The 13,761-nt window shown below is 39.9% G+C and overlaps 1 protein-coding gene across 4 annotated transcripts in view; it reads right to left on the reverse strand.

Annotated features, from left to right (window-relative positions):
- Positions 1 to 13,761, reverse strand: part of Phf8 (PHD finger protein 8) — an 84,775-nt gene that overhangs the window by 37,741 nt on the left and 33,273 nt on the right. For 3 of the 4 annotated variants that reach the window (XM_020154041.2, XM_074064117.1, XM_020154035.2), the window contains exons 11-14: positions 12,955 to 13,046; positions 9,381 to 9,470; positions 7,309 to 7,611; positions 6,451 to 6,554 (exon numbers count right to left, since the gene is read on the reverse strand). In XM_020154041.2, the coding sequence (XP_020009630.1) occupies positions 6,451 to 6,554; positions 7,309 to 7,611; positions 9,381 to 9,470; positions 12,955 to 13,046 (589 nt within the window). The remainder of the gene's footprint in view (positions 1 to 6,450; positions 6,555 to 7,308; positions 7,612 to 9,380; positions 9,471 to 12,954; positions 13,047 to 13,761) is intronic. The other variant, XM_020154053.2, reaches the window with a different exon arrangement.

Below are 13,761 nucleotides of genomic sequence, written 5' to 3' on the forward strand. Positions count from 1 at the left end.
GAGAACATAAATACATTCATGCACAAAGCTACACTGGGGAGTGTAACTTTAAGGTAGAACACATTGCTTAAAATCATGTATAAATCCCCTGTGTTCAATCCCTATGATCATAAACAAACAAACAAACAAAAAATGAAAACAACTAAGATGGCAATTTTCCCCAAACTGATCTATCTATAAATTGAGTGCAATCCCTATCAAAATCCATCCGGGTTTTTTTTTTAATAAAAGTTGACCAAATGACAGTAAAATAAAATCAGACATGCAAAGGAAGAACTTAAAATAGCCAACACTGTTTTGAAGAACAAGGTCAGAGGACTTATACTACTCAATTTCAAAATTTACTATTATAAAGCTATAGTAACCATAGTGTGATATTGGCATAAGGATAGACATATAGATGAATGGAACAGAATTGTGAATCCAGAATAAACTATTAAATTTATGACTATTTTTGACAAATGTAACATGACAATTCAGTGTGGGAAAGGATGATCTTTTCAACAAATGGTGCTGAGACAGAAGGATCTTGAGATCTTGAGACAGGAGCCAGCCTGAACTACATAGTGAGAGGGGAGGGGAGGAGAGGGAAGGAAAGGAGAGAGGACCATAATCACACAAAAAGATGTTTGACATCATTATGAGCCATTATGGAAATGCAAATCAAAACATTCCTGGTGGCCCACACCTATAATCCCAGCACTCAGAGGAGGTTGAGGCAAGAGGATCATGAGTTCAGGGCAACCCTATGCTACATAGCAAGACACTGTTTCAACTAAACAAAATCAAAAACATTTTGACATTTGTGACAACATGGAGAAACCTGGAGGACATAGGCTAAGTGAAATAAGCCAGACAGAGAAGGAAATATTACATGATCTCACTTATATATGGAAACCAAAAAATATATATATTCATAGGAACAAAAGGTAGCATGCTTATTACCAGGGGTAAAATGAGGTGGGAGAGATACTGCACAACAGGTACAAAGTTTCAGTTATGTAGAATGAGTCAGTTCTAGAAATCTAACAGACAGTAAGGTGATTACATTCAATAATACAGTGTTACAAACATGAAATTTCCTGATAGTAGATATAAGCATTCTTCACACACATACACGTAACTATATAAGGTGGATGTTAATTAGTTTGATTGTAATAATCATTTCACAAAGTAGATGCATATAAAAACGTATTGTACACTGCAAAAAATGTAATTTTTATTACAAAAAACACAAACAATAAGATACCATTTTACACCCACCCAAATGTGTATACTCAAAAGGAAAACAATAACAAGTGTTAACTCATGATTGCTGGTAGAAATGTAAAATAGCACACTTTGGAATGTGTAGCAGCTTCTTAAAAAGCTAAACATAAACCTAGTAATTTTATTTCTAAGTGAGAATCAAAGACGTAAGTCCACATAAAAACTTAAACATGAATGCTCAAAGCATTAGTTAGAATAGCCCCAAAGTAGAACCAATCCAAATGACTGACAACTAGTGAACAAGTAAACAAAATGTGGTATGTTCATAAAATGGAATATATAATGAAAAGGAACAATAAACCAGGCGCTGGTGGCTCATGCCTGTATCCTAGCTATTTGGGAGGCTGAGATCAGGAGGATCATGGCTCAAGGGCAGCTCAGGCAAATAGTTTGCAAGACACCATCTTCAAAATAACTGGAGCAAAATGGGCTGGAGATACTGTTCACGCAGTAAATCCTCTGCTTTGCAAGCACAAAGCCTGAGTTCAAAATCCCAGTCCCACAAAAATAAAAATAAAAAGGAACAATAAAAAGAAACCAACTATAGATGAATCTCAAAATCATTATGCCCTAAATGAAAGAAGCCAAACACAAAGATCACATTAATTTCATATTAATATAAAATGTTCAGAAAAAGGCAAGTTTATGGAGACAAGAAGTTAGTAATTGATTGAGACTAGGATGTGAATAAGTGCAAAATGGACATAATGGACCCTTTTGGGGTGAGAGAAATTTTCTAAAATTGGATTGTGGTAATGATTGCACAATTCTATAAATTTCTTAAAATTAATTTAATTATATAATTGAAATTAATTAATTTTATAGTATATAAATTTTATAATATATAAATTTTATAGCATATAAATCAAGAGATTGTACTTGTAAGTGGAATCTTAAAAGCTGATTTCATAGAAGTTGAGAGCAAAAGTAGTAGGGAGAAGAGGGAAGGAGAGAGGTCAGTCAATTGGGTATAATGCTACTGTTTGACAGAAGGAATGTTCTGGTCTTGTATGGTATAGCAGGGTGAATATAATTAATAATAATGCATTGTATGTCTCAAAATAGAGAAAGGAATTTGAATGTACGCACCATAAAACATAATTACTCTGAGTTGATTGCTACCCAATACATTATGAATCAACCACCACATCTCAAATGTGTACAAATTATTATGTCAATCAAAAACACACATGTAAGAGGAAATGGAAAAGACTCAAAAGTCACTTAATCTTCTTTAACACACTAAACAATACTAAACAGTCAAAAAGGAACAAGTTTCTAGTAAATCATTCATACAATTAGCAAGTAGCCATTTTGTTGAAATGTCTTTTGGTAAAACTGGCTCCTATTAAACGGGCCTATTTTCTACTTCATGGGCTTGCGGGACGAATTAAAGGCACTAATGCAGAGCCTGACATATGGAAAATACCCAATGGTAGCTAATATCATAATTAAGTTGTCTAGGTCTCAGTTTTCATGAGTTAACATAGGGATAAAAATACTTACCTTAAGGGTTGTTGTAAAATAATGTGTGTAAACTGCTAAGTTTGAAATACAGCAAATGCTCATTAAATGATAGCTATTTATACTCTGATCTTTTATTAACTTCTAGCTACAAAAATTTCAAAATATAAATGTGTAATGAGCTCTCAGGTATCTATTACCCAGCTAAGTTTCAGCAATTTTGAACACACAGTCTATCTTGTTTCATCAACCTCTTACTCCCTGCAAATCACTGACTTTGGGGAAAAGGCCAGTCATAATATCATATCATCTGTAAATTATTTCTATATCTTGACTTTCTCGATTGACTTAACAGCATCTTCTGGGAGGTGCAGCAGGTAATGGTAGCAGCACAAGAAAAAGACTGGTGGGGGAGGAGGACATAATCCATTGTAACCTTAGTAGCTGTTTTAAATTGGATCCTTAGGACTCTCAATCTTCTCCTCCACAGGTGACCTGCCAGGAGTTCTGCAAAAAGGCAATGCTCGAAATTCTCTTTAATCTTAATTTTTAGCAAATCGATTCTCAAACCCCAAGAATATCTCTGCTTTCAGAATCTGCCCTACTCTCACTCCATGTTCCCTTATTTTCTAGCCAGATGAATCTACTACACTCTCCCGGGGTATCTGAAGAGAACCTTTTTCTACAAAGAGACTATTAAGGTATTCTTGTTATTTGTGTTCATACATTGCTCATATTCTGGATTTGGCTCTTGACTGCTGCTGTCTACTGTTCTGAGTATCCAGATGATAACCCTTACTGCCCTTCCTTGCCTTTGATCCTCTACATATTTCAGGGTTGACAGATGATGCAGTTTCTCATCACACTCACATCATCATCACCTTTTATCTCTATCTGTATCAGATAAGAAAGAGCTGCTATTAGTTAAGCATTTATAATGTGCCAGAACCTGTGATAAGAACTTTGCATACATTCTCATTTAATCCCCAACAATCCTAAAGTAAATTTAATTTATAGAACAGATATAATGTTGACACTGAGGTTAATTATTTTGCCAACATCACACAGTGAATCCATGTCAGAGCTGAGATGCAAACTCAGGACTGGCTGATTACCAAGACCATGATTTTGTTTTGACCAACTTTTATCCTTTTACGAATGTTCTTTAAAAATTATTTTGCCAGGCACCAATGGCTCATGCCTGTAATCGTAGTTACTTGGGAGGCTAAGATCAGGAGGATTACAATTCGAGGCCAGACCAGGCAAGTAGTTCATGAGAGCCCTATCTCCAAAATAACCAGAGCAAAATGGACTGGAGGTATGGCTCAAGTGGTAGAGTGTCTGCTTTGCAAGCTCAGAGCCCTGAGTTAAAACCCCAGTCCCACCAAAAAAATTATTTTAAGCCAGCTGTAGTGATGCATGCCTCTAATGTCAGACTTGGGAGGCTAGAGCAGGCAGACCTGCTGCACAGCAAGTTCCAGGCCAGCCTGGACTTACAGATTTTTTTTTGGTGGTATGGGGTTTGAACTTGGGACCTCACGCTTGCTAGGCAGGCACTCTTAGCACATGAGCAACGTCGCCAGTCTTTTTCTGTGATGAGATATGGTCTTGCAAACTGTTTACCAGGGCTTGCTTTGAACCGTAATCCTCCTGATCTCTACCTCCTGAGTAGCTAGGATTCCAGGTGTGAGCTGCCAGCACCAGGCTCAAACAACGGTTTTAAGAAAAGTAACAAAAAACTGGTGTAACAAGTATAAATATATTAAATATTTTTACTTGCTTGAATGTATATGAATATGTCTGAAAGGAAAAAACTAAAATTGGTTGTCAATGAAGAGGATAATAAGGGAATAAGACTTTTCACTGTGTGCTCTTTCACACCTTGTAAATTGAATTTTAAACTTCTAAAAATTAAAAATAGTAGCTGGGAGTGGTGGCTTATGCCTGTAATCCCAGCTATTTAATGGGAGGCAGAGATAAAAAAGATCAGGAAAATCACAGTTTAAGGCAAGCTTGGGCAAGACTCCATCTCATCAAAAAGTTAAGCATGGTATTGGGAAGTGTAAGTAGGAGAATCAAAGTCCAGGATAGCCCCAGGCAAAAATAGGAGACTCTACTGCAAAAATAACGGAAGCAACAAGGGCTGACGGCATGGCTCAAGTGGTAGAGTACCTGTCTAGCAAGCACAAGGCCCAGAATTCAAACCTCAGTAATGCCAAAAACGAAACAGAAATAAAAAGTCTGTATATTGCTTTTTATGCATGTATGTACACATTCCTTTTTAAAAAGATAAAAATGAAACTATTCCTGTATATTGTTGTGGAACCTGTTTTACTTAAGAATACATCTTGGGTCAGGTGTGGATCACACTTGTAATCCCAGCTATGTGGGAGACATAGGTAGGAGGATTGCAGTCCAAGGTAAAGCTGAGCAAAAAGTTAGTAAGACTCATTCTCAACCAATAGCTGGGTGTGATGGCACATGCCTGTCATGCCAGCTATGCAGGAAGCATAAATAGGATTGTGGCCCAGGCTGGCCCAGGCATAAACTTGAGACCCTACCCAAAAACTGGCATGGCTCAAGTGGTAGAGTGCCTGCCTAGTGAGGCCCTGAGTTCAACCCCCAATACCAACGAACAGAATGTATCTTGAAGCCAGGCATGGTAGTGTATTTGCCTATAATCCCAGCAACTGAGACACAAAAACCGGAGGATCATAAATTTGAGGCCAGCCTGGGCTACATATTGAATTCAAGGCCAGCCTATGGTTCATATCAAGACCCTGTCTCAAAAAATCAAGGGCTTGGGATTTAGTTCAGTGATAGAGCACTTGCCTACCATGTGCAAGGTCCTGGGTCCAAGTCCCAGAACTGCAAAAAAAAAAGAATCTATCCTGAAGCCAGGCCTGGTGGTGCATACAGGCAGTGCCAATTACTCAGGAGGCTGAGGCAGGAGTATTGCTGGAGCACAGGAGTACAAGGCCAGCCTCGCCAACATAGTGAGGTCCCATCTCAAAAGAAAATATGTATTAGCATCTGTGTCAACAGATACTAAATTGTTTCACTCTTTAACAGCTACATGGTATTCCACTCTAAAGATGTAGCATGATTTATTTATCTAACCTCTACTGATGAACATTTGGATGTCTCCAATTACTATTATGAAAATACAGTAAGCATACAATATTTCTCCTTACACACCTGTGCAAAAATTTCTGCAAATTCCTAAGCAATGAATCACAAATCAAAATGTCTATTAAAAAAACTGTGCTTTTTTGTAAATAAAGTAACAGTAAAGTTTATTAGGAAAAAAATTTAGTATAATAGGATAAAAGTGGAGAGAAATGAGGGAAAAAAGGAAGAAACATTTCCTGCTCCCCATGCAGGAAACGGGAGTAAAGACTCCCAAAACTGTGTTCTTAACTAGTATAATATACTACTACTTATTTCTACCAGTGGCTTTGCCCCACTGACATGCTGAAATTCTAAAATTTATACAAGATCTTTCTCAGGATTGCCAATTAAGGTTTCAGACCTCTTCCTTCTACTCACCATGATTCTTTGATTGTAGCAATGATATCTAATAGTATCTGGGATTGCCGTAAGTACAGCGCCTCCCTCACCTGTATCCCAACCCCCAACTCCCCAATTCCATGCCCTGTCTTAATGGCATAGTGCCACTGACAGTCTGTTCTCTCTATGCTCCTTCTTCCCACTCACCTGCCATTAGCCATCAGCAGGGCCAGCGGGGTCTCATTCCCATCAAGGTCCATGTCTGGTGAGTCATCATCTGAGTCATTCAAGCAGGTACCAGTGATGTTGAACTGCAGGAGGAAGAGGCTCAGTTGTCACCAGTCTGAGACTCCCAGGTGAATCAAGATGGCCAGTTCCCTCTGGCTTTACTACAAAACTGTCAAAACCCCCTGAACAGAGGCCTTCTGCTATACCTCCCCCACAACCCCCACCCCTAATGATCACAGGAGCTCCTGCTGTGAGGATGTATGGCTGGCTCAGGGGAAACCTATCAATCTTGTGAAACATGTTCCCTAAAAATAGGAGAGAAGCATCACCTTCAGATGCCCATGGAAGGCAGAACCTTGAGACAAGGTAGAGCCCTGGAGGAGGGTTTTTCTTAAGGACCTGTTCAAGATTCCAACTTAACACTCACAATGTTTCTAAATCCCCACATGTCAAGATTCAGCTCAAGTGTCAAGTATTCAAAAAGAGGTCCTGACCATCTCCCTTACCCAGATAGAATCAATCCCCCTTTGTGTCTCAGGGTCCCACACATACCCTTGATTGTGGCATCCACAACACTTTGTTGCACTCATTTGTTTTTGTTCCTATCTTTCTCACTAGCCTATCAGCCTCTTGAGTTACGTTCACAGCACCTATCACAGTGCCCAGCATAGAAAAGGTCTCAATAAATGCCTATTAAATGGGTGGGACTGGTAGCCAAATACCAGGGGCCTTATGGGAGGTGGACAGGATAGGAAGACAGGACAGCCTGCCCTTTTGAAAGCCTGCTCTTCCAAGGGACCCAAAAGGATTGGGCTGAACCCATGGGCCAGCACCCACCTTTGCTTTCTGGGAAGAGCCTGTCTTCAGTGCCTGATGATTGTATGGGTCCATGAGATTATAGCTCAACTGGCCAGCAGGCCCCAAGGCTGAACTCTCCTTGCCCTTTTGCTCTGCTTTCTTGAAGATTTCCTTGGGCTTCAGGCCTTTCTTCTTTGAACCACTTTTGGAAGGCAGTGACAGCCTGGACATGGGTACTGAAGTGGAATGGGCTGGCCTGGTTAAGGGAATGGAGCCGGCTGGGAAGATCCTCTGCAGCCCAAAGATATTGCTCGTCTTCCCAACGTTCTGTTGGAAGATGTCCTACAAGAGTGTTAGTACATGAGGGGGTTAGCGCTTACTCAAGGGTTCTCTCTATGCTAAAAGCAGAGGTCTGTTCCCGGCACTGGCAGTACTGCCATGGAAGTGGCTTATAGAGATGCTCCACATATGCGCACCCTAGTTTTTGCATAGTGAGTCATCAAGAATTTATTGGGTGGCATTTCTTTATCCAGCCATTGACAAGTAAGGAGAAGACGAGCAAAAGAAAAGTCCAGCACTACTGTCAAAACTGGAGAGAAAAAAACCTCCAAGAGTAGCTGATGTGTAACAGAAAATAATCAAGGACTAAACTGTGTGGTTCAAACTCTAAGGACTATAGGATTTGAGAAAAGAAAGGTTCTAGTCCTAATTTTGCTACTAGCTAGCTCTGTGACCTCAGGAAAGTGATCTGACCATTCTGAAGCTTGTTTGCTTAGCTGTAAAATTAAAGGTCTAGACTAGAAACGTGTTTTGAAAATGTTCTGTGATTCCATTGAGCAGCTTAGGAGAATGCCTGGGGCCTGGAAGTTAGGGGGAAGGCAGATGAGAGGAACAAGCGGAGCCACAGGCCTTCCACCTTCATCCCACTCAAAGCAGCTATGCTTTGATTTGTTGTTATAACTGGGCTTGCATATAAGGTCTTATTTGAAAAAAAAAAAGATTCCAACAACATTTGAAAGCCAATGGACCAGATACATTTTATCTCTAAGTTCTCTTCCAACCAGTCGAAAGTTCTGTGGGTACAAGACTGGCTTAAGTGGGAAGAGCTAGAGAAAAGGTAGAACATTAACTAAATCTTGAAGGATTTTAATAGTTGGCGTAGAGAAAAATGAACTAGGTGGCAGACACTGAAAGCTCTGGTGTACACAGTAAAATATGCTGCAAGCAGTGAGGCTACAAACTCAATTTCCAGCAGCTTATTTGATCACCCTCCAACACTATAAAGCTTCTAAGCTAAAAAGAGCATTTAAACATCAAGTCCAATTCTCTCTGGTGCCTCTGCTACTTCACCAGCCCACACTGAGTTCTCTTGTTGCTACAAAGTCTTTTAATAACAATGGCTCACATTTATTGAGTACTCACTCTGCCAGGCACTGTGTGAGGAGCTCTACATACAGTAGATCTTAACCTACCAAAGATCTGAAAAGTTGGTAAAATTGGTCCTCACTTTATAGATGAGGAAACTGAGTCTCTGAAAGGCTTTCAAATGAAACAGCAGGAACCAGAACCCAGGTTGCTCTGAGTCTCTTACCACTATACCTTACTGCCTCGTGGTATATGCCACCTGTTGAAACATGGCTTTGTAATCATCTTCAACCTGAGAGAACTGTCATTTTGTAGAATGCAGAGACTGAGTCAAAATATTAATAACAACAACAACTACAACTACTACCACCTCCCACCACCATCAACCCACCATCAAAATTTATACTGTGTATCCAAGCACTATATTTAATACTCAATCCACATTACCTTATTTAATCCTCCCAAACTGAGGCTGAGGTTAATTTTGTTCAGGGCCTTCTATTAAACTGTGAGTTCTTTGTGGGAAAACACTGTATCATTTATGTATCCTAAAAGCCCAGCCCAATGTGTGGCATATACTCGAAGAACATAATAATTACTTGAATTGATGACTAAATGAATGAGTAGGGTATTTGGTAGGGTCTTCCCAACCCTTCCCCTGGGCTCTCTGCCAATTACAAAGGCCTGACCTACCACTTGAGTCTTGAGCCCTTCCCAAATACTTCCCCTCCCCCCAGGCTTCTTACTTCAACCAGGCGGATCTCCCTAGCCAGATCTTTAATGAGTTGTACAGTCCGCACTGTCTCCGGGATCTCGTCCTCATGATCTGGCAGAGCCTGTCAAACAAGAAGCATAAGAAATAGATCCACATACAGATTTTTGACAAATTTGTCAAGGCAAAGCAATGGATAAAGGGCATTCTTTTAAACATATGGTATTAATCCTTTCTTTCCCCTTTGATATCCATAAACAATTCTGTCATTCATTTCTTGCAAAACACACACACACACCACACACAGAATGGTTCACAAAACTGTATGTAAAAACTATAAACCCTTTAAAACAGAAGAGAAAATCTCTGTGACCATTGGTTAGGCAAAGATTTCTTAAGATAGAAATAGCTTGGACCAGAAAATACTGATAACTAGGCTTACCAAAGATGAAAACTTGTCTCTGAAAAAACCTTTACTATTTTAAGATGAGCCCCAGACAGAAAAATATGGGTAAAATGTGTATCTGATAAAGGACAGTATCAAGAGGTGTGAACTATCATGGGCTTGGGCCACACCTTTCATGAGGTCAAGGACCTTAGGAAGATCAACGGGGACAAACCAGTCTCACCACTTGTGAGGACAGAACTCAGTGCTGACTGAGCAGCCACCACCAGAGTCAGCTCTACAGCAACCCAGGAGATACCTGATAGTTTTGTCTCTCTCTCTTTTTTGTAGTATAGGGATTGAACTCAGGGGCTCCTCCTTGCTAGGCAATCAGTCTATTACTTGAGCCATGTCTCTAGCCCGTTTTTGCTTTAGCTATTTTTTCAGAATCTGTGTCTCACCTTTTTTGCCCAGGCCAGCCAGGCCTTCAATCTTTCTATCTATGCTCCCTGCACAGCTGGGATTACAGGCATGGATGCCTGGTCCTTGTTTACCATTTTTTGAGTACATTTTTATATAGATCTCAAACACTTTTCTTTGTGATTTCTTCCACTACTTTTCACTTCACTTCTGTATCCAGAGGATGAATGAGAAATTTTTGAGCATTTCCTTTCTGTTTCTCATGGTTTGATTCTTTTTTAATCCAGAATTTGTCAAGTAAAGATGCAGAACCAGGTAACTCAGGGCCTTTTGAGCCATGTCCCTAGCCTTCTGGCTTTTTAGTTTTCAGACAGGATCTTGCACTTTTGGCCTGGGTCGGTCTCAGACCATGATCCTCCTACCTATGCCTCCTGCAGAGCTGGGATTACATGCATATATTTTGGTGGTTGGGTGGAGAGCCAAGAACCCAAAAGCTGGGTAACTTTAATGGCACCTTCCCTCTCAGGGGTACTGCAAACTAGAGAGAATAAGTATCTCCTGTGCAAGTCACCTGGACTTCACAAAAGATACCTTCCATGAACGTGGGTGCCTCAGAATTGTGTCCCTACTCTCCTGAAGCTGTTTTGCCACACTGCATGGGGCTATTTATTCCTTGGTCTCTGCATCTATCCTGACTTGGGGCATGAGTCTTAGGATCCAACCACTCACTTCCCTTTTGGTGTTCCTGCAACAGTCACTCTGAAGTTCACTTCACAGAAAGGATCAGAACTGAAACTAAAGGTAGACACACCTTAGTGGTCTGGAGAAACAGAACCACAGGCTAGGGTCCACATGTAGGTGTGCCCAGGAAGCAAAGAAAGGCCAACAACAAGAAATCCAAAAATATCTGAAGCAAAGGTTGGCAGCAAGAAATGGAGAAACTATGCAGGTTAAGCCTACACTGGCTGAAAGGTCCTTAAAAGTCACTGTATTCAAGTGCTTACAGAGCATCTAAAACCTGAATATATACTGGAATTTCTTCTATTTTTAAAAACTTTTTAAAAAACTTCAACATGATTAAAAAATGAAACAATATAAAAAGATACATATTGAAAAACCTTACTCCTACCCTGTATCTAACATCCACATCATCCTACCCCCATAGGTAACCACTTTCACTAGTTTCTGCATCCCTTCATATTTGTGTCTTCAGGTAAATATGAACATATATAAATATAATTCTTTTGTGGGGAGGATACAGGGGTTTGAACTAAGTGCCTCCTACTTAAGCCATACCCTTAGCCCTTTTGGCTTTAGTTATTTTTCAGACAGGGTCTCACATATTTTGCCTGGGTCAGCCTTGGATGGTAATCCTCCCACCTATCCCTCCTGCATAGCTGGGATTACAGATGTACACTACAACGCCTGGCTTGTCTGCTAAGATGGTAGTCTCACTAACTTTTTCCCCAGGCTGTTCTGGAAATGTGATTCTTCTGATATCTGCCTCCTGAGTAGCTGGGATTATAGTGGTGAGACACCATACCTGTCCCAAATATAATTCTTGTTTCCTCCCTTTTTAGATATAAGGTAGTTTATACATATACAGTTCTGTACCTTTACTTAACAAATTCTAGAGATTTTTCCAAATGAGTACATAGAGAATTTTCTTATTCTCTTTTATAACTACTTAGTATTCAGTTGGGTAGATGGATATTGGTACTTTTCTAAAAAGCCATTTCAAGAACCTTCCATTTTTTTCATATACTTTGATCCAGAAATTATTCTTCCAGGAATCCATACTGAGGGGATAATTAAAAGATGAGGGATAAAGACTGATGCATACAAATACATACTGTTTGATTCTCTATAACTCCAAACACAAACAACAGAAGTAACAATGAGTAGGTAGGTAAATATGGAACATCCCTGCAAAAGGATATCATGTAACTATCAAATGTTTATGGACAACTTTGGTGACACAGGAAAATTAATATAAGCCAATATATTCAGACACAAAATTGAATATGAAGTACAATAGCAATTATGTTTTTTAAATGCACATAAGGGCGTTGGGGGGTATAACTTAGTGGTACTTACCTAACATATGCAATGCCCTGGGTTCCATCCCAGCACCAAAAAATGTATATAAAAAAGACCAGACGGAAAGGGCTGGATGCACTGGCTCACATCTATAATCCCAGCTATGTGGGAGGCAGAGATTGGGAGGATCCATGGTTCAAGGCCAGTCCAGGCAAAAAAAAGTTAGTAAGGCACTATCTCAACAAATTGGCTGGGCAGTGATGGCACATGCCTATATTTACAGATACATGAGAGGCATAGGTAGGAGGACTGTGGTCCCAGACTGGACGCCAGCAAAGACACTATCCAAAAAATAACTAAAACAAAACAAAAAGAGGGTGGGGGCATGACTAAAGTGGCAGAGTGCCTGCCTAGCAAGCCCAAGGTCCTGAGTTCAAACCTCAGTACCACCAAGAAAAAAAAAAAGGCCAGAAGGAAATAAACCCAAATGTTAGCGGTAGTTCCCTCTAACAGTTAAATTTCAAGGTGATTTTTCCCCCTTCTTTATGTTCTTCTGTATTTTCCTAATTCTCAAGTGTAAGTATGTATTATTTCTTATAATCAGAAAGTAAGATTTAAAAACAATCCAAGGAATCCTAGCCTAGTGATCCATTCTAACTAAGGTGCCCACAAGCCTTTCTAGCCTGTCTGTCAAAAGCATCTACTGAAACCAAGTCCTTATGGAGGACAAAAGTCCTGAGGAGGTACAGAAATGTGTATTTACTTCTTTCCTTGTCCAGGCTCTAAAGGCCAAGTTCAGGGCTTTACCACCATGGACGAGGTAGGAGGCAGGGTGTCTTCTGTTCTCTCGCAAACCTAAAGGGGGAAAAGAAGAAAGCAAAGTGTCAATGAAGCCATGCAAGGAAGTGAAGGACTTGTTATCTGTGTCAAGCAACCAGAGAAAATGCTCAGGATTCTCAGCACAACTCCAGATTTCATTTATTCTACCAGTGTTGACTTATTGAGAAACTACTACATACTAGACACTTGGCATCTATTATCTTCTTTAATCCTTATACCTCTCATGTAAGACAGATATTATTATCTTCATTTTATAGTTCAGGAAACTAGATGTCAGAGAAAAAAAGAGACTTCACAAAGGACATACACATAGTAAGTAAAAAAGCAAAGCCTGAAACCATATCTACTTGAGTGTGAGGCCTACACTCCTTCCTTATTCCTTTCTACATTACACTGCCTCTTGGGTCTCAAAAGGAGAACACTCAGGAGGATTGCGAGCACTACCTACACAGATTTGAAAGGCCATTAATGTAGAAGATGGATTGGCTGTGTTCTGCCTTGCTGCTTGGGGAGTCTATTATAAATAGCCAGATTTAGACTTTATAAATAATTTTCTACTGAATTAAGCTGTTCAGAACAAATAATGAACAGTTAGCTATCCAGTGTTTGAGTCAACACTTATGTGACAGTCTTTCTAGGTGGCAGAATAAGGGTTTAAGGATTAGGAAGGAGATCAGACTCACTGAGCTACAAAGTCCTTTCTAACTTTGAGATACTGATTCGTCTGGCC

This window comes from Castor canadensis, chromosome X (assembly GCF_047511655.1).
Source record: "Castor canadensis chromosome X, mCasCan1.hap1v2, whole genome shotgun sequence".
NCBI classification, from domain to species: Eukaryota; Metazoa; Chordata; class Mammalia; order Rodentia; family Castoridae; genus Castor; species Castor canadensis.